General features: G+C 53.0%; 1 protein-coding gene across 1 annotated transcript; it reads left to right on the forward strand.

The window, feature by feature from the left end:
• The first annotated feature begins 3,380 nt into the window (after positions 1–3,380).
• On the forward strand, positions 3,381–14,682 carry TMEM229B (transmembrane protein 229B). Its single transcript, XM_034992683.1, has 2 exons — positions 3,381–3,457; positions 14,004–14,682. Exon 2 carries the CDS (start codon positions 14,017–14,019, stop codon positions 14,518–14,520), a length of 504 nt encoding a protein of 167 aa, XP_034848574.1. The 5' UTR covers positions 3,381–3,457; positions 14,004–14,016; the 3' UTR covers positions 14,521–14,682.
• Positions 14,683–21,460: the final 6,778 nt, after the last annotated feature.

Genomic DNA, 21,460 nt, shown 5'->3' on the forward strand with positions numbered 1-21,460 from the left:
GGTTCGGGGTCTTGTGGGAAGAACCAGGGCACTTGGAGTAATCAGAGAGCTCCCCCAGTGGGTCCTGGGGGCATTTCCTCTTTACTTCGTGGGCACCTGGGGTAGGGGAGATTTGAGGAAGAGGGGAGGGTGGGGGAAGAAGGGATGGCGTTTGCCTGCCACTTCCTGGCTTAGGTTCTGGGCCATGGAGATTGCCGGGAGAGTGGGGGCAGGTTTGGTTTTTAGGTTCTGGTCAGAGAAGTGGAGATTCAATCCCGCAAGCCCAGCTTACCCTAAATAGTTATAGGGGAGGGGAGAGAATGATGCAGAGGGAATTTCCTGCCAGCCGCTGATGGTTAAACCTCTCTGGGCAACGAATGCTCTGTGCATGAAAACTGGATGTGCCTTTTGAGAGTGCCAACACGTTGCAGAAATAACAGAATAGGCATTGTTTTTCTCTGACCTGAGCCCGAGCCTGGCCCCTTGCCCACCTAGGAGCCTGCACTTTCTCCGGGGACGCCTGGGATGCTTCCTCGGGTGACACGTCTTCTGTATTGCCCGGACCCAAGGCAGCCCCTCATCTATCCACACCTCACGGCCCAGGTGATGGCTCTTGGAGGTGGGAGAAGGAGAGCAAGCATCCTCCTTTCTTCCCTCATTTGCAGAGATAGCCCTGCCACTGGAAACCCACATTTATGGTGCTTTGTGGGAGACAGCCCTTTCATGACGTTGGCCTAAAGATTAGGGAAGAATGCGAGACATCCCTGTTTAGTTAATAACACTGGATAGTGCAATCACCCAAGAATTTTTGGCTGGACCCTTCTCAAGCTGGCTTGTCCATCCATCCAAAAGAAATTCCCTGGTCTTGAGGAATTCACCGTGTGGAGGGGGAATCTTTTTGACAATAATAACTTTCAGACGGGACATGATGTTTCAGGGCAAGGATGTTCGAAGTCCTGTGGGAACATCAGTGATGGACTAGCTGGGGGCTTAGGAGGATGGCCTCACAAAGGAGTGAGGAGGGAGCAGGTTCTCAGAGGAGCCCCCGGGGCCTGTCGATGAAGCTGGATGGACAGACTGAGGCTGTCTGTTTACAAATAAGCCGCTTACAGAACCGACTAAGTAGATGATAGTGAAGGAGACAGGTGCATGCAGGCAGGCGCATGGAAAGCAGCTTGAAGGCATGCGGTGTGGGGAGAGGGGGACTCTGAAGCCCGAGGACCAGGGTTTGAGTCAAATGCATAGATTTGGCTAATCTCTTAATGTCCTGAGAGTCTGTTTTCATCTCTAAAATGGGGGGTGGGGCTGGGGTGGGGGGGATGATTCCTGCCCTCTCTGCAGGAGTCTTGGGAGAATCGTGAGAGATGATATACTCAAAAAAGTGTAAGTTCTGCCCACGTTAGTTGCTATAAGGGCTCTTCACACATTGCTGTGCTCCAGAAACGTCGAGCTCAGGCCCTGCAGTCCACAAAGGAGCCTCATGCCATCTATACCAGGGGCCTGCTCTCAGGGGCCAGGGAGTGTCAGAGGAGGCTGGGGACAGCTTGCGCACTTAGAAGCAGAGGTGGGACTCCTCCTCGTCCAGCCCCCACTGGCTCCCTGGGGGAAGAGCCTGCAGACCCAGAAGCAGGAGGTGTCCAGTGTCAGGCCGGCCTCGGAAGGGAGCCTGTTCAGACCGCAGTGGCTTCATCTGCCAGGGGGGCCCCTCAGCCAGCAGCGGGCTCCCAGGGCTGACTAGAGCACAGGCTGTGCTACCAGGATGTGGGCTTTGGTTTCTCTTTCTCTTTTGTCTTGTGCTTGCTGATGTGGCCCACTTAGGGCCCAGGGAAAGGGAAGTGCCCGGGGGTGGGATTGAACTCCCCAGGTACAGGTCATGGTGATGCTGGGGGTAGAGGGGGTGTCGGACATGCCCCACTAAAGCCCTTTCCTTGAGGTAAGGGGTCTGGCCAGGCAGGCTGGGAGAAGGGGGGAAGATGGACAGGTGGGGCAGGTTGAGGCTCCTGTTTGGGGAGGAGCCGGGGAGGGCCAGGCCAAGCTCAGCAGCCCATTGCACTTTGCTCTCATCCTTCACCGGTCTCAGCGCGGGGGTGGGGGGGGGCCTGGGGGGATGCACCCTCCAGGGCCACAAACACATATGCATACAGTGAATTTCAGGTCCCAACTCCTGCCCTTTCGCTTCTGCTCAGCGGGGATGGAGGATGGAGGAAGCCGGTCGTGGGCACCTGCTGGGTTGGCGCCTCCATGGATGACCCTGCTTGGAGGGTGGGCAGCTTCCACCCCTGTCCCGCTGTAGGGCCGAGCCCGACCTGAGCTCTGTCCTTGGGCTCGTGCAGATGGTGCTGCATCTAAGGGGTTTTCAGAGAAGCTGCAGGACCTTCACGTTAAAGTCAGAATCTTTTTTTTTTTTTAAAGATTTTATTTATTTTTCAACAGAGAGAGAGAGACAGTGAGAGTGGGAACACAAGCAGGGGGAGGGGGAGAGGGAGAAGCAGGCTTCCCGCGGAGCAGGCAGCCCAATGCGGGGCTCGATCCCAGGACCCTGGGATCATGACCCGAGCCGAAGGCAGACGCTTAACGATTGAGCCACCCAGGCGCCCCCAAAGTCAGAATCTTTATCAAATGGTCAAATCTTAGGGATATATTAAAAATGTGTATGTGGCCAGGGGCATCATAAAGTCAGATTTATATCCGCTTGTGGTTGGTTATTGATGTTAACAGGAAGGGCCTTAACAAGAGTAGTGATAAAATAGAGTGAAATAAATATTAGGGTGGTGGGATTGTGGGGAGAGGGTCTCGCACACATTTTGTTGGTGTGCTTGTTTTTCTGTGTGTAGCTGTGCTCGACTCCCCAAATGCTATGACACATTTCCTACGTTATGTGCCTTCTGTGAGGTTCTTGACCGCGCTTGAGAGCAGATGTAGCTACTGCAGGGCGAAGGTGAGAGTGTAATTTGAAGCTAAATGAGAAAGGCATTGGAGTCTAAAATTATACCCCCTCTCAGATTTACAAATGTGCACACATTTACTCTCGGTGCAAGAAGCCCTAAGTCCTAGCCCCATGTGTGAATTGCCTGGGACGCATCCCAGGCTGTCATTGCCGGATTAACCAGACCTGAGCAAGCAGGACTGCACAGAGGAGGTGTAGGGTCCAAGAGAGGGCCTCAGTGGACTGGGTGGGATGCCTGCCTGGTGCTGAGCCCGGAGCCTGGGCAATTGTGGTGTTTGCCTTGAGGCTCCCTCTCCCCCTGGCCCGGTGGGCAGCAGAAGGTAATGAAGGCCTCCTTTTTTATTCCCAGGGACACATGGAAGCCTCCGGCCCACCAGCCAAGGATCAGCTGAGCCCTGGGGCTGATGCTTGCCCCCACTGCTGAGAATGGCACTGAGGCCCAGCCAGGCACCGGGACAAAGGTTAACCCGGGACACTCCTGCACAGCGATCCTGATGTCTGTTCTGAGCCGTGCACTCAGAGGTCTGATAAGTGAGTACGTGACAGGCTCCGCAGGGATCACCAGCCCTCCCTGCCGCAGGGGCACGGACCCAGGTTTGGAAGTTCCAGTTCTGAGCCTGTGTTCTGTCCGAGGGCCTGTCCGAGGGCTGTAGTTCCGGGGTAGGAGGGGAGTGCCCAGCAGGTTCAGGTCATTCCGCATGCTGGAGCCATCTTAGAGCCACATGGCCTCTGAAATATGTGCCCGACCCAGATGGGCTGAATGAGTGATGTCAGACACCCAGCACACAGGAGATGACATCTTCCCACATTCCCTTTCTTATCTGTAGGCTCGTGGATGCTTTGGGCCTCAGGCTTTACCTCTGTGCATTGAGAACTGTATCTCATCTGGGATTCCAGACTTTGCCCAGAGCCATGAGCGGTTCACGTGGCCTTGGGGAGAGCATCCAGGGCACTGGCAGGAGTGGGATTTGCGGTGCCTTAGCTGCTATGGAGGTGGCCACCAGGGGGTCAAGAGGAGCAAGTCTTCTGCTGCTTTTGGCTTGTGGAGGGTCTCCTCCTAAGGCTAGCCGAGCTGCGGGTAGAACGCCTCCCCCCCACCTCTGGCCCTGGAGTCTCACCTGTCCTCATATGGCCTTTCTTTCCAGCCTTGGCCTCTGGCTTTTCCTTAATGGTGCTTTAAAACATGATGATTGGCTGGTTCCCAAGCCCCAGAGGTCTGTCTAGCCTGAAGGCTGTTGTCTGCATGAGGCAGACAGTCCCACTGTGGGTCAGGGACCAGCCAGCAGAGCACTCGCCTGGAAGACAAAGAAGGAGAGCTGGTGCTTTCGCACTCGCGAAAGGACAAGCTGTTTGGGAGCTGCCAGGCTGGCCCCTGGGGACCCAGAGCCTTAGATTCCAGGCAGGAGCTTGCAGGGAAGGAGAAGGGCACCTAGGTAATTCTCAGCTTTAGGTAGAACTTGCCGGTTGACAGTTTAACACTCAGGCCTAGCATCTATGTTTCCCTCAGCCTGGGCTTGCAAAATCATCTGTGGTTGGAGGGCCTTTCAAGTAGTGCGTCTTTGGGGTGATTTGTAGCCCAGGAGGTGTGCACCTGAACTGCGGGGGTGGGGTGGGGGGGCAGAGATGGCCACAGAGACCATGGCGGGTACCCGGTGACTCAGACCAGAGACCAGCTCCCACATCACGCAGAATTCCCCCGGGCAATCTCCACCATCGGCCTTAGGACTGTTGTACCCTCTGGTCCAGTGACCGCACTCCTGGAATTATTCATTAAGAAATCTTTCTTTAGGAAATAGTCCCAGAGAAGAAAAGAGCTGAATTCTTTTGTTAGAGGCATAAAAAAGATGTTTCTCGTGGTGTCATGGTAATAGTGGAAATGGGAAACAGTTGCTCTCTTTTTGTTGAACACCTAGGTTAAGGAAATTATAGTTTTCCACCTGGTGGAATATCACACCGCCATTGTAATAGTGAGAACATAGGCAATATAACAATTTGGAAAAATGAGTATGATATACTAAGTGAAAATGTCAGGTTACACGATAAGTACATTAAGGTAACTTGTAAAATAAACACATGAGAAATATGGCCAGAGAGAAATGATGGTGGCTGCTAGCCTGGTGGGATTAGGAATTCCTTTTCTTTCTATGATGCATGGATTTGCTTCTTGTGAAACTGAATGTAATCTGGATGAATACACAACACACGTTAACAGTGACTTTTTCTAAGAGGTGGGGTGATAGGGGACTTTTGCTCTCCAGGTCCTTCTTTTCTGTGATGTTTAAATTTTAGGTGTGAGCACGTTACATTTATAATCAGGAAAAATAATAAAGATCTTCAAAATCGTTAGAATTGAAATTTTAAAAAGACCATATTTCCCAAGAAACGAGAACAGAGAAAGGCTGAGGCAGCTAGTTGTTTATACGTGCTCTCATCAGTGTTTATACCTGCCCTGTGTGGGCGCATTCATGCTCTCATTCATTCATTCATTCATTCATTCATTCATTCATGCCCCAGGGATTAGTAGGTCTTATTGCCAGGCACTGTTCTACGCACTGGGCACCCAGCACTGAACGAGACAGAGCCCCTGCCCTCCTGGAACATTCATTCTAGTTGGGGGAGGTAGACAACAGACAAGGAGCAAAATACCAGAGAGTGAAAGTGCTGTGAGGACCGAAACTGGATGATGTCAGTGACAGGGAGGCTATTTTGGATTGGAGACTTGGAGAAGGTCTCAGGGGTGACTGGTTGAGCTGAAATCTGAATAACAATAGAGAGGCAACTTGCGGGGGGAGGGGGAGCAGGGGGGCAACACACAGGATGCCCAGCCTGAGAGCCCCACCTGCCGCCGGGTGCCCTTCCCAGCCTGAGCCCTGGTGAACCTCTGTGCCAAGCTGACTCTGTTCCCCAGGCCCGCTTGCCCCCCTGTGCCTTCCAGCTGGGATTTCCTTAGCATTGGAGGCCTTCTAAAATCCTCTCCAGCCTGCTGATGCTTCAGGTGCCGGGCCTCTCTGGGCAATGTGATGTTGGTCTCTGCTCTTGGCTGGCATGTGCATGGCAGGGCTGCGCCTTCTGAGATTCCCAGCCACACTGGGGCAGGCTGGCGGTCAGGAAGGGTCTGGGCAACGTGTGTCCTGGTGAAAGGTCTTTGAATGGCACCTACCTTGAGGCACTCAGTGGTGGTTGCCACCGTGGTCCTATGAGGGTCAGCGATGACCCTGGAGGACCACTGTGTGGGTCTTGCCAGAACTCAGCCTCAAGAAAGAACTTGGCCTCTCAGAATAGGCTGAGAGCCTTCAATAGCTCTGACACCAGTTCTGAGCTTCCCTGATGACCTATCTAGAAGCTCATGTCCTTCTTTCTTCCTGTTGTCTCTCCATATACCATACTAGCCTTCTAAAAGCAGAAACTCAGAAAAAGGTGGTGCCCACAGAGGAGCCTGTAGTCAGCTTCAAGGGCAGTGCAGGGTGCTGAGAAGGCTCTGGAGCCAGACTTGCTGGTTTTGAACCCCAGCTCTGCCTTTTCTAGCTGTAATTACTTAGCCTCTCTCTTCCTCAGTTGTCCTGTCTATCAAATAGGCCTGAGTATTATCTGAGTTAATACATGGTAAGCGCTGGGAAGAGTGCCCGATTATTCCTGTGACTTGGGAGGTGGAGGGAGGACCATCCCTGGGGACTTTCCTGGGAGATGCCCATAGCAAGAGTGGGTGGAACTCTGTGGCATCTGGGCTAGCCAGTGACCGCAGATACTGAGCTCCACTTGCTTCCCTTCTGGCCCTGAAGCAAGCCCATGTGCTCCTCCCAACCCCACCCCGCCCCCAACCCGACAACCACCGAGGAAGCTCAGGACAGTTTTAGACCTTGCATCTTTCACCCAAATGTTAGGGCAACTGCCCACACCCCTCTTTGATTCCACTCACCCCCAGTACAGAGCCTGCCAGGAGACTGGACTCAGAGTCCCCCCACTGCCTTGCCCTCAGGGGCCCCCTAGGGGGGCTGTGCAGCTCCTCAGAGCATGGAGCTGAAGCAATTTTAGTGCCTGGGAATGGGGAAGTAAATGAGGTGAAAGAAGAAGGCAGGCCTGCCTCGTCTAGTTGCAGAGAAGGGGAATCCCGATTTTTTAGCAAGATGCTCCTCTGGACAGAAGTTCCCAGAGTCGTTGTGTTGTGGTACCTTCGCTTCCTGGAGCAAGATGGGAGTTTGGGGTAGCACCAAAGGCAATCATCTGGTTTTGCCTCCAGCCTGTCGTGGACTTTCATGGCATTCTCTTCGTCCCTCTCCACTTGCTCTGCTCTCTGCCTAAGGAATAGCTCAGCAGGTTCCAGGAGCTGGTGAGATCCTCTTAGGGAGCAAGACGCAGAAACCCCCCCTCCCTCCCCGCCAGTCACCTATCATCTGTCCCCTTGGAGGGGCAGTGCCCTGCTCTGACAAGTCACCTTCGCTGGAACTCCGTGTTCCCAGGCCCTTTTATCAACAAGTATGAGGGCTCTTGTACTTGAGTGTTGTTCCCCGGTATCCTGCTTGTGAAACCGTCCCCAGCTCTCCAAATTCTTTTCTCCTGTTTCATCCTTGCCCATGCTCTCCTCTTTACTTCACCTTGAGTTTTCTTTCCCCGGCTGTCCTCTCTCTGTGTCATGGTCCTCAGGATGGTTGCGTTTGTCAGCAGGAGAAAGAGGCCGACGTCCAGTGAGCTGCTGGTTCTACCTGATGCAGGCCTTCGCAGGGCTTTGATCCCAGTGCGGAGCAAGGAGGTACTGGGAGGGTCTGGAGCAAAGGGTTCAGGTGGGGGGAGGCCTGGCTGGGGCCAGGGGAGGGTGGGGGAGCTTATCCCAACTCAGAGTTTAAACACTCCTGTGAGTGTGAGCCATGGGTTCAGGGAGCGGAGTTTTGTGAAAATTCAGCCAAGCCAGTGCGGCCTCTCATGAGTGTCTCTACCACCACAGTGTGAGTGGCCGTCCTGGCTCTTGACACGGTCTCATGTCCCTTTTCTCTGTCTTCGCTCCCATCTCCCTGCCTCAGTCAGGACTTCCAGCTTCCCCTGTTTGTCTCGTGCGGAGTAGGCGTGTTCTCCTGGCACAACCCCTCCGACGTGGGCCTGACCTTGCCTAGGTACGCTTCCCCTCTGCCTACCCCTGTTCTTCCAGGGATGGAAGATTCCAGAAATGGAATCCTGTCCTTGGGCTCACCCTGTTCTTTCTCCCCCATCTTCTCTTCTGTTCCACAGCTTGCCCTCCTTCCCCCTTTAACAGTGGCTCCTTCCATCTTGCTTCTGTTCATAGGGCTTGGAAGTCCAGCTCTTCCAAATCACCTACTCCAGGGGGCTGACTGGAGCCCCTGAGTTGTTACTGACTGGGAAACCATCCTCGGCCATGTCTAGAGATGAGCCCACGAGGCAAGGAGGGCAGGGCTTTAAAGTCAGCATTAAGGTGGGGGCTGACCTGAGGAGTCCACTAGTTCTGTTCGGCCGCTGCATAGGATGAACGGGGAGCTTGCCTTGCCTCTCCTCAGCTCAGTCTTCGTTCTCCCATGGGGTGTAGGTGCAGTTATTGGTTTCACGGGTTTTTATTGGTTTCACGGGTTTGCTGGGCTGCTGGGTTGTGCTCTGGGTGGAGGTGAAGACCTGACCTGCTCAGTAAGGAAGGCTGCTAGTGAGAGCAGGGGCAGAATGACGCAGCCTCAGGGAGGAGGTGGTGCTCGAAGTGGGAGAAGCTGACCAGGAAGCCTGGCTCTGTGCGGGAAATGCAGTCATCCTCTCTTGAGCATTTGCTGTCATCTTAGTGGTGTCTATCTGTTACCTCATTCATCCTTACAGTAACCCCCAGAAGTACTTACTCTTATTATTCTCACTTCACCTATAGGAAAAGTGAGGCACAGAGAGGTCAGGTAACATACCCTACATCCTACAGGTGAAGGGTACCAGGAAACCAGAAAGGAAAAGGCAAGGGGGGAGACCAGGAAGTTAGGACCCGGAGCCCCTGAGTTTAACCATTTCATGCTATTCAAACCCGTGAATCATGGTTTGTTGTTGGTGATGGCTCAGGAGGGAAGGACCTGCATGAACTTTATAGGACATCAGGTTTCCTTAGCTTCCTTTGTCTGGTGAATTTGTTGAGCATCTTCTATATATAGCACACAAAGATGATTAATACACAGTCATACAACAAATGTTTTTAGGATACAATTTTTTTTAAAGATTTCTTTTTTTTTTTTTTAAGATTTTATTTATTTGACAGAGAGAGACACAGCGAGAGAGGGAACACAAACTGGGGGAGTGGGAGAGGGAGAAGCAGGCTTCCCACCAAGCAGGGAGCCCGATGCGGGGCTCGATCCCAGGACCCTGGGATCATGCCCTGAGCCGAAGGCAGACGCTTAACCGACTGAGCCACCCAGGCGCCCCTTTAAGATACAATTTTATTTTTCTAAAAGTTTAGACAAACTTGTTAGAAAAAGATTTTAGATTATACAGAGAAGTTTAATGAAGGAAATAAAAATCACTTGTGATGTCACCATTCAGAGATGATGGTGGCTAATCTTTTTTGTACATTTGTATGTATGAATGCTTTTGCAAAATCAAAACCATATTAATTATTCAGTTTTGAATCCTGCTTTTCCCCTCTCTTACCATCATATTAAACGTTCATCGAGTGGCCTCTAGTGCAGAGTGAGAACTGTTGTCACAGAAGTGAACTGGGAGCAGAGGTGGGCAAACGGGGCAGGATTATGGGCCATGGGCCAGGGGCTGGGGGTGGTGGGGGCAGTAGCAATTGGGAAGGGCACCCCAGGTAGCAAACGCAGTAATGCAAAGATCCAGAGCACACGATCTGAGGCAGAAATGTCTCACAAAGGGCTTTGCCAGCCGTCCCTAGGGGTTCGAGCCTTCCTGTGTGGATGGTAAGGACACACTAGGGGGCCTTACATGGGGGAAGCATCGGATTTGTGTTTTAGAAGGACTGCTGTTTCTATACACTCTTCCTTCGCGTGATGAGTGAATTGGAGAGGAGAAGGCTGGGGAGAGACCAGCTGCCGACGACGGGGGGCATCCGGGTAAGGGAGGGCGACGGCTTGAAGCAGAGCAGCAGCAATGAGAAAGGGGCGTCAAGAAGAAGGGGTGATTTCAAAAACGGTTACGCGGTAGAAAAGGACAGGAGGTAATGGCTGACTTGGCGGCTTCACCAGGGGACTTGCTAGGACCAGTGAGATGTTCCTGGGCACGACTTAACCGGAGTCTTGAAAAGCGTGGCGCAGTAGGGCCTGCTTGTCCGTGTGCCTCTGCCCCAGCCACGAGAAAGCGTGCCAGGGACGAGAGGCAGGTAGATCAGAGCCACCCCAGCCAAGGATGGGACAGAGCTCCCAGACGACCAGCGGTCTCATGATCGAGGCCAGCCAAGATCCGCCAACCCACAGACACACAGGCTGTAATAATAAATGAGAGCTGATTTAAGCCGCTGAGTTTTGGAATGCTCTGTTATGTAGCAGTGATGAACTGATTGAGAAAGGTCTTTTTTAGTTGAATGCTGTGTGCCAGGCACTGTTCTAGGCACCGGGGATGCAGTGCTGAACCAGACAGACAAGGTCCTTATTCTCAGGGAGCTCATGTTTGGGTGGGGATGCGGCAGAGGAAGCTAGAATGACCCCGGGGCCTCTGGCTGCTCACTGGGTGCAGGGTGGGGTCACAGGAGGAAGACGAGTTTTGGGGAAAAGATACTGAGTTTGAGGTGCCTATAGGACGCTTAGGTGGAGGTGTTCAGGAAGGAGTGGGATACGTAGGTGTCGGACACAGGCGAGATGTCTGGATGGGGACTGGAAGTTATCAACATAATGAAACAGGAAATCATCTGGACCAAAGCGAGACAGAGTAAGTGCTCTGTCTATTCAGGGGAGGAAGAGGGCTGTGGCGGTGGGGATGAAGACAATTTGATTCTGAAGGTCACCTGGCAGTTGGGTTTGTACTTGTAGACGGTGAGAGGAGAGGCACAGAAAACAGACAGACAGGATCTGCAGAGGCAGGGGGGAAAACCAGGAGAGCCAGCTAGTGAGGAGAAGGCTGAAAAAGTAGGCTGGAGTGAGGTCCTGGAGAGTCTTGAATGCCAGGCCAAGGATGCTGTGGTGTTTCCTTAGGACATGGGGGGCCACTGAATGCTTTTGAGGAGAGGAGTGCTACAAGGCACGCATGTCTAGGAGCTGGGCAATAGTGGGCAGTGGGATGAGTGCTGAAGTACAAATCAGGAAATGTGGATTCTAGGCTCAGCCTATCCATTCCCCGGCCCTGGGATATGGGGCAAACCCACTTCTCTCGGAGCCCCAGCTGTCTCTCTGAAAAAATGGGAGCAAAACTACCTGCCCTTCTTCGCATGAATCTTAATTTTGTAAGAACCAATGACAAAAATGTGAACAAAAGTGCCTGGAAGACCACAAAGCGATGCACCAGGGCGGGTATTTTTTTGACGAGGTCTGCTTTAGCTCAAAGATGAGGCTGGGATTCCCAGACAGGCGGGCAGACTGCAGGTGCCTCCTGTTAACTTCTGTCCCCTCTCCCACCTTGACAGAGGTGTCCAGCCTGGGGTCCACTGGGATTCGTGTTTTCATGCTCTGTCTTCCCATTCCTGATGCTGCCCTGAACCCCCACTTCCCCCCATAAACCTGCATCATTTAGAGAGCGCCTGTCCCGGAAAGGCCTGTGCCAAGGCTGCAGAACAGAGGAGTGCGAAAGAGGCACTGCCCTCGGGGAGGACTCAGGCTGGCAAGGTGGATCCAGAGGGCACGTGCCTTCTAACAGGAAACAGGGTGGTGCTGGATGAAGGGCCAAGGGAGTCATCCAGACAGTCACTGATGGAGGGCAAGGAAGAGCAGCGAGGTCTGTGGGCCAGGCCAGCTTTCAGGGGAGCAGCTTGGGGCCTTAAAGCCCAGTGGGGCTAGAAGAGAGGAGGGGAAGGGAATAAGAAGGAGAGAGGAAGGCTCTCTCCTCTGTCAGCCCGCTGGTTTCCTCTCAACATTGAAACCAAACACCCAAACCCGCTTAATGGAGCGGTTAAAGACAGATGTGACCACAACGAGCTGCCACATTACACCCATTAGGATGGCCATCATCAAAAAACCAGAAAATAACAAGTGCTGGCAAGGATGTGGAGAAATTGGAAGTCTTGTGCCTTGCTGGTGGGAGTGTAAAATGGTGCGGCTGCCGTGGAAAACAGCGAGGCTGTTCCTCAGAAAACAAACATGGAATCACCATGTGATCCAACAATTCTACTCCTGGATATAAATCCAAAAGAATGGAAAGCAGAGACTAGAACAGATGCTTGTACACCCATGTTCATAGCAGCAGTGTTCACAATAGCCAAAAGGTAGAAACAAACATTCATGGACAGATGGATAAAGCAGATGTGATACAGATAGATAAATGGATCAATCACAAAGGGATGAATATTATTCAGCCTTAAAAAGTGAAGGATATAGAGCTACCATATGATCCAGCAATTGCACTACTGGGTATTTACCCCAAAGATACAAAAATAGGGATCCAAAAGGGTACGTGCACCCCGATGTTCATAGCAGCAATGTCCACAATAGCTAAACTGTGGAAAGAGCCAAGATGTCCATCGACAGATGAATGGATAAAAAGATGTGGTGTATATATATAATGGAATATTATGCAGCCATCAAAAGGAAGGAAATCTTGCCATTTGCAATGATGTGATGGAACTGGAGTGTATTATGCTGAGTGAAATAAGTCAAACAGAGAAAGACATGTATCCTATGATCTCACGGATATGAGGAATTCTTAATCACAGGAAACAAACTGAGGGTTGCTGGAGTGGGGTGTGGGGTGGGAGGGATGGGCTGACTGGGTGATAGACACTGGGGAGGGTATGTGCTCTGGTAAGCGCTGTGAATTGTGCAAGACTGTTGAATCTCAGATCTGTACCTCTGAAACAAATAATGCAATATATGTTAAGAAAAAAGAAGAAGAAGATAGCAGGAGGGGAAGAATGAAGGGGGGGAAATTGGAGGGGTAGACAAACCATGAGAGACGATGGACTCTGAAAAGCAAACTGAGGGTTCTAGAGGGGAGGGGGGTGGGAGGATGGGTAAGCCTGGTGATGGGTATTAAAGAGGGCACATACTGCATGGAGCACTGGGTGTTATGCACAAACAATGAATCATGGAACACTACATCTAAAACTAATAATGTAATGGATGGGGATTAACATAACAATAAAAAAAGTGAAGGATATTCTGACACAGGCTACAACATGAATGAACCTTGCGGGCACTGTGCTCAGTGAAAGAAGCCAGTCACCAAAGGACAAATACTGTGTGATTCCACTTATGAGGTAACTAGAGTAGTCACATTCAGAGAGACAGAAAGTCGAATGGGGGTTGCCATGGGCTGGGGAGGAGGTGGGGAGGTAGTGTTTAATGGGTATGGAATTTCAGTTTGGGATGAGGAAAAAGTTTTGGAGATGGAGGGGGGGGGATGGTCGCACAATAGCGTGAATGTCCTTAATGCCACTGAACTATACACTTAAAAATGGCTAACATGGTAAATGTTAGTATATGTTAACACACACACACACACTCACACACACACAAGACAAATGTGATAGGTTGCTTAGAAAGATGAGTGAGGTGGAGTTGTCGGAGAGGAAGTGGAGGAAGGGATGGTGACCCCAGTGGATGGGCCTGATGAGAAATCAGCTGGCAGTCTAGAAATGGAGGTGACTGGTGGGTCAGGACAGCCAACTCTTCCATTCGACCACAGATAATCCAAAACAAGTCTAGGCTGTGTAGGAGAGCCCTCCTTCCAAGTAGCGTTTGAGTAGAGTTGGTCAGAGGAAGCCAGTGGGACTTTGAAGTTTCTTCCCTTCCTTTCTCATGCCCACCTGGCTAAGGTAAGGAAGAGGGAATAAAGTAATGAACAGGAAATAGGGTCAAGAATAGGACCGGTCACGCAAGAGAACGGCAGAGGCAGGTTTGGAATCCCCTGGAGCCTGGCCCGGGCAGAGACTTGGGCTGGGCATGGGAGGCCAGGAGGGGGGGCCCCCTCCCTCCCTCCCTCACCTGTCTCCTCTGTGTCCCAGCAGCCGGCTCGGCAGCATGGCGTCCGCCGAGCCCCTGACGGCGCTGTCCCGCTGGTACCTGTATGCCATCCACGGCTACTTCTGCGAGGTGATGTTCACGGCGGCCTGGGAGTTCGTGCTGAACTTTAACTGGAAGTTCCCGGGGGTCACGAGCGTGTGGGCGCTCTTCATCTACGGCACCTCCATCCTCATCGTGGAGCGCATGTACCTGCGCCTGCGGGGCCGCTGCCCGCTGCTTTTGCGCTGCCTCATCTACACGCTCTGGACCTACCTATGGGAGTTCACCACCGGCCTCATCCTGCGCCAGTTCAATGCCTGCCCCTGGGACTATTCCCAGTTCGACTTTGACTTCATGGGCCTCATCACCCTGGAGTACGCCGTGCCCTGGTTCTGCGGGTCCCTCATCATGGAGAAGTTCATCATCCGCAACACCCTCCGCCTCCGCTTTGACAAGGACGCCGAGCCCGGGGAGCCCAGTGGCCGCCTGGCCCTGGCCAACGGCCACGTCAAGACAGACTGAATGGGGCTGGTGGGTGGGGCCCGGGGCTCTCTCACGGACCGGTGGACACAGGTACCAAGCTGGTGGGGTTACATCTGAACAGCACAAGCCCTGGCCGGGACCGGCCTCAGCCCCCTAGGGCGCACACATACGCGACGCCCCCCTCACCCCAGCACCCTCCGCTGGGGGTGGGGCCGGGGGCGGGGCCAGGCGTGGGGGGCGGGGGTGCAGGTAGCGGAGGGACTCTGGGAAGGGTCTGTGTATCTCTGCTGGCGGTCGGAGGCCTGTGGCTAAGCAGCGGCTGGACGCCCCCCCCCCTCCCCCCGGGTGATTTTGGAAGCAGCAGGCCCTGTCCTGGCTAAGGGGCTCTGAGAACAGGGCAGAAGGTGGGAGGCGAGGCCTGAGGAGGCTTTGGGCTGCTGCGTGGCTTCCTCCCTCTCAGCTGGTTTAGGTGGGCTTTGGCTGGTTCCATTAGGCAATATTCAGGTGCTTGCTTGCAACCAATACCTCCCCGGGGGCCTGCTGAGCGGCAGCCTAAGGAGAGACTGGGCAGCCGGGAGGCTGCTTGGCGGCAGTGCTGGCGTGCAAGGGCTGGAGGCCTTCCCCTGGCTCCTCTCCCCTCCCCCAGGGCTCTGCCGCTCCCTTGGCCTTCAGGGGGCCCCCCGGTGCTGGATTCCCACCAACCTTGGGCTTTTGGAGGTTTCAATCCCTGTGTGTTCGGTGGCGTTTCCCCCTTTTCTCTCTTATTTTCAAGGCCTTTACCACTAGCAGCCCCTTTATCCATGTCAGTCACCACACCCGCCCCCTTCCCCAACTCCCTGGCCAACACAGCAGCTGCCAGAGATGGACCCTGAGACGGACCCTGCCCACCCTCTTGCGGCCTTTCCCCCACTCTGTCTGCTGCCTGATGACTGGGAAGTCCCCCTTTCACACCTCCCCACCTGTCTGGCGGGCTGTGGCAGTGCCCCCTCCCCATAGTGGCCCAGCTGAAATGGGATGATACCCTCCCCAACACAGTCAGGCCAAGATGCACCCCCTCAGATCCACAGTGGGGACCTAGAGACAAATCAGTTTAGTGGAGTTGCGGGGGCAAGGGGAGAAAGCATTCGGTTTCTTTTCAAGCCAGTCAGAGTCAATAGAGCTTTCTAGGGGATGGAGGGGCCGGCATCCAGTGTTGGAGACCCATGGAGGATGAGTGAGAGAGAAAAAGAAAACAGCCTTTCAGCTTTGGGAGGGTCTTTGGAGCATGCTTAGTGGGAAGGGATCCGCTGGTCCTGCCATAGCCCCAGGCCCTGCAGCAAAACCCCCTCAGGGCTACCCCCCATCCCACCCCTCCCAAGCAAGGCTCACCCTTTGAGCTTACTCCTTAAACAGTATTGACCCTGCCGTGCTCACGGGCCTTGTCATCTCGGTTGCCCCGCCTCCTCTGTGATGGGTCCCTTGCTGGCAGTGGACAGGTGAAATCCTCACTCCAGCCCACTTCTGGCTCTGCCCCCACTCCTCAGAAGGCAGCCTTTGCCATGGTACATGGTCTCATCTTGACCCCACTAGGACTCTTAGATAGAAATTAGCCTTTCCCGTTTTATAGATCATTAAAAAATGGTAATACCACCTGTGGAGAGAAGCTCCTCTTCCTTGCTCTGCTGCTCCACCTAGACTGTGCAGATAGTACCAGCCAGGATGTGAGCCAGGGCTGATGGGCTGGGGATGGGCAGGATTGGGAGAAAGGCTAGGAGACTCTGCCTTTGACAGGGTTGTTTTGTGCAGTTGACCCTGTCCAGGACAGGATGAAGGGCATTTCCCAGCCTCTGTGTCCTGGCCAGGCTCCTCAAATCCAGGCATGAACTACATTCTGCAGGGGCCAGACCTACCTTCGATTTTACTGTGGCCCCAATTCCAGGGCTTTGGGGCATCCAGGGATTCGGGTTTCCATCTACAGGTGGAAGGGATTCCAGAGGAAAAGTATTGTCTGGATTCTCTGTCCCCTCTGGGAAATTATTTTCTTGGCCCTGTCCTCAAACTCTGTGATATCTGTTTTCTGGACCCCAACACCCTTCCAGGCCCCTCATGTGGGCCCCTAGACGACACCACTCACCTTTGACCTCTCCTCCCATGACCGAATCTGTGGTCAGCTTGTTGATGTCTGCCAGCATAGGGCCTCCATGATTCTCAGCCAGAGCAAGCCCCCCTATGGCCCATCAGGTCTGGCCACTCCAGATGTTGCCCCATGGGCATTCCCTGGCACCATCTTTTCTCTGGGCCCTACAGACTCCCAAGGATGGGAGTTCCTGCAGTGAACCTGCCTGCCTGATACATGCAGAGTGCTGTTTTTCTGCTTCATCCAGGTGCCCCATGGCTCTTTCTGTCCCTCATAGGGCCCAGAGTCCCCAGCAAAGGGAGGCAACAATCCAGGGCTTGAGCTCAGGGTCTGCAGGCTCAGAATTCACCAGGGGTAGCCCAGACTTCAACACTTGCTTGTTTGGGTATCTTCAGGGCCCTCATCCCTTAGTGCCCGGGCACCCTAGCTCTGCCAAGCCTTGGGGGTGCTGGCAGGAAGAGTCTGCTGACTGTGAACCTCTGGTGTCCTGGATCTCTCTCCACTGGACATGGCAGCATCTCTGAGTCACTTATGGATGGCCATATGCTGCCCTGCATGGTTGAACCGCTTCTGAGGTCTGCTAGGCATCCTGTCCCTTGTGCCCTGTCCCCTCTGTTGCCAGTGAGTCACAATGGCCTGTGCTTATCTACAGCAATAATACATAGGGAGTGCCCATGAAATCCTCTTGTCCTAGTCCCTCACTCTGTGCATGGGTTTTGGGGAGGCAGTGCTGAGTGGGTCAGTTCCTGAGAACCTGCATTTAGGAAGCTCTGGGCCGTGCAGACATCATCATGGGGAGAGCAGAAAGGAGAGATGCCCGGCCCCCGAGCTATGGCTAAGGCAGGGAGGGTACCTTCCACCCTGACGCCACCCCAGACCCGGAGGAGCTGCAGGTCCCGGCACTCCCACTTCGGAGTGGGCGGGACTGTCTCCCAACTGCCGCAGCTCTTCAGGACACGTGACTGGTTTGTGCGCCCATCGCCTGCTCTGTCTCCATCGGTCTCTTTGTCTCTTCCTTTTCACATTCGTGCACATCAAATATACTGGTGTTTGTGTTCCAGGACTGGCTCTGATCCGTCTCTGTTTCTTCTATTTTGGAACCCCTTTTCTTTTCTTTTTTTTCTTTTTTTAAAGATTTTATTTATTCATTTGACAGAGAGAGACACAGCGAGAGAGGGAACACAAGCAGGGGGAGTGGGGGAGGGAGAAGCAGGCTTCCCGCCAAGCAGGGAGCCCGATGCGGGGCTCGATCCCAGGACCCTGGGATCATGACCTGAGCCGAAGGCAGACGCTTAACGACTGAGCCACCCAGGCGCCCCTGGAGCCCCTTTTCTAGGGGCTGCTGGTGGCCAAGCCCTTCACACTGGGTCGTGCTGCTGACGTAAACCAAGAGGACTGTTGGGTGGAGCCACCCCGTGGGGAGGGCAGGTGGTGCTCCCTGACAGTCCTTTTCACCGTCTCTGCTCTGACCATCTCAGTAACCAGAATTCTCCACCTAACCCCCGCCCTCCTCACCACTAGCTTGATCTGGTCCATAATCTTGCTTTGGTCCTAGGCTGCAAAGCCACTGGGGAGGCCTAGGCAGCTATCCAGATTGGCTGCAGGGGCTCAGGAGATGAGCTCCTCTTGAAACAGACCAACCATGACCTGGGGTGTCTCACAAGCCAAGAGGGGCCAAGGGAGGAGGCTGAGGATTCTCCAGAGAGCTGAGCCACCAGAGCCCCTTACTTTTCATTATATCAAAAGTGATGCTTTGAAGAAACAGCTCTGCACTCCTCCCTGGCAACTCTTCATTCCCTGAGAGGTGCATTTGGAGGAAATAATCCCTCCCTACTTTGTGTGCCTCTGCTCTGTCTACTGTCCCTCGTCCTCCTCTCCCCCCACCATGCTCCTGCCTACTATCCTACTTCCAGAAAGAGAACGTAGGGTTCAGAAATTGTTCAGTCAGTTCAACTAAACCCAAATGGCTTGGTCTCCGCTGCTTCAGCCACTGGTTTTCTGGATGGAGCAGGCAGTGTGCTTTCTGAGTCATTGGGAAGGGCCCTCTGCCTCCCCCACTCCCTTGAAGGTATTCATTTTGTTGACTGAAACCTTTTCCCCTTATAAAAACAAGCAAGCATAAAGCCCTGACAGCCATTTACATGTTAGTATAAACAAATATATAAGGTTATTGCCTTAGAGCAGATTTTTAGAGAAAGAGGCAAACATCATGAAACAGGGTCTACCTTATGGAGCTTCAGAGAAAGGCAAGAGGTAGGGCTCAGAGCAAGAAGTCTGAGGGGACCCAAGACCCTTCTCAACTGGCCAGCTCCGTCTGTACTCAAGAGTACAGTTTGCTTTCTTGATACTTTCCTTCTTCACCTCCTCTGCCCCACCCTCATTCGATCCAAAGGGACCTTCTGATGACACTGCCTTGAGGCAAGTGCCCCAGGAGAGCTAATGCCAAGGACCTTGGCCGCATCTTCTGACATTTGCCCAGCCTTCACAAGAGCCTAATCTTTAATTAATAACAGTGAGTGAATGACCATAACCTTGCCTTTCCTTCTGGGGTGCCCATCTCAGAAGGGTAGCTTGGTCCCCACCCCACCCCCCCGGTGCAACCGGGGATGGCTAGAGGCCCTGTGTTTGGTGAGCAGGGAAACAGGTACAGGGAAAGGGAGTAACTGACTGATCACACTGCAAGATAGAGGGACTTGTCTTAGTAATTCTAACAACAGCTGCGGTTCTTAACCACTGTCTGCACCGAGACTAGTACTGACGACTGGGACTGCAACTGGGCACAGCACTGAGTGTGTGATGCATGATCTCAAATGTTCTCCCACTTGAGGTGGGTACTGTTACTCGCCTTTTTAACAGAGGAACTCTGGTGGCAACCAGTCCACAACATGGATTTACCACATTTCTCTGCAAATCACTTTTTTGTTTCAGGGCAAGAAGATGACCCTTTGGGGAGAATTTGTGAAGAGTCAGGTGCCCCTTCCTACTTTGATGAGATTCTGGGCATCATTAGAGTCCAGCCCATCTGAATGCTATTCAAAGGGAAATTAATCTTTAGTAGGGAGAAAGCAGGGGGTGGGGTGGGGGAGTTTGAGTTATGAGGAAGGAGGTATAGGATGCCATCTTAGCCAAGACCTAAAAAAAAAAAAAATGGGCACAAGGACCCCTCCTATGGAGGGAGGGTTGTAACATTTTGGCCTCCGGCAGCCCTAGGTTTAGGATTGACATCTTCTTCCCCTCTCACATGTGGCTTTATTTTTGCCCTTGGCCTTTCCTCTTTGATTCTTTCTCTTAAGATGAAGCCTGAGCCCCTAGCTGTTGGCACTCTCAGAGGGTTTGAAATGACCAGATGAAATCTTTCTCCTTCCGAAAACTCAGGTGCCCCTGAGAATTGGCCTGTCTCATTCAAATTCTTATGGGACACCTCAGTGAGCCAGGCATCGTTATGGGGGTGCTTACAGCTAGATGGGGAGAAGGACACTGAATGGGCACTCCCAGAGATATAATTGCAATGTTAACTGGCCCTCCAAAAAGAAACTTCTAACAGAGGAAGCAGGCTCTTCTACAGAGATAGGTGAGGATTCCCCAGGGAGGAAGGGAGGACACACACACACCCAGCCACCCACTCACCCACACACACACACAGTGCAGACCTTCAGGTCAAATGCTGGTGTTTTCAGAGGTGGGCTGGCTGCTCACTGTCTGGAATTGTGGATGTTGGCTGTGCCTAGATGGGTAGAGTGCAGAAGAAAGCCAGCACACGGTGGGTACGTTAAGAAACGCTTAATGAAAGAAGCCTGACAGTGTGTCGGCCCCAGTAATCCCACCCTAAAGACCAGACTGACCGTTCCAGAGCCCCACAGGCCCCTTTGGGAACCGGAAGCTACGAATCCTATTTGAACAATGACCATCCCTGCCGTATCTGTGCTCACCCCCATTGAGCAACTCACTGTCCTACCCCCTTCTGCCAAACCATAAACTGGGTGGCTTAAAACAACACAGACTTATTCTCTCACGGTTCGGAAGTCGGAAGTCTAAAATTGAGGTGTCAACAGGGCTTTCCCTCTGGAGACTCTAGGGGAGAATCTTTCTTCGCCTCTTCTACCTTTGGGTGGCTATTGGCGTGTCTTGGGCTTCCCAGGCTTGTGGAGGCCCCATGCCAGTTTCTGGCCACAGGGCCTGCTCCTCTCCTGTCTGGGTCTTCTCCTTTTCTGCCTCTTCTAAGGACACTTGTCATTGGCTTTAGGGCCTCTCTCGGTAATCCAGGATGATCTCATCTCAAGACCCTTAGCTCAATACATCTGCAAAGACCCTTTTTCCAAATAAGGTCACATTCACATGGTTCTAGGGGTTTGAATGTGGCTAAATCTTTTTTTAGGGGGTGGGAGGGGCACCATTCAACCTACTACAGGGACTAAGGCGGGGAGATTTCTACTGAAGCCCTTGCCTCCTGTACTGATCAAGAGCAAGAGCTAGAAGAAGTATAGTGTGGGGTAATCTGCGAGAGAACTCAAGGATTTAAGTTGAGAATGGAGCTCTTCATCCCAAAACACATCCAGCTGCTGTGGTTTTTCAGTTTAGATGCAGATCTGACCATTTCCCGCAGTACTCCATACTCTTTAACGATCTCCCATTATCTTTAGTATCCAGCTCTCTGCCTCCTGCAGGCTTATACAGCCCTCTGTGGTTTGGCCTCATTCCTCACCTTCCCCTCAGTCCTGCACAAATCTGGAGAGAACAGCGTGTCATTTCCCCGAAGCCCCTGCTCCTGCCCAGGTGCCGCTCTCTCTGGAACACTCCCACTGCTCTCACAGCCGGCAGCATGCTCTCCATCCACCGCAGCAGCTCTCGTTCAGGCCAACTCCG

This window comes from Mirounga leonina, unplaced genomic scaffold, assembly GCF_011800145.1.
Source record: "Mirounga leonina isolate KUSES-001 unplaced genomic scaffold, KU_Mleo_1.0 Mir_82, whole genome shotgun sequence".
NCBI lineage: Eukaryota > Metazoa > Chordata > Mammalia > Carnivora > Phocidae > Mirounga > Mirounga leonina.

Excerpts from the sequence above, each read along its gene's own strand:
- TMEM229B (XM_034992683.1), top strand. The coding sequence starts at position 14,017 with ATGGCGTCCGCCGAGCCCCTGACGGCGCTGTCCCGCTGGTACCTGTAT.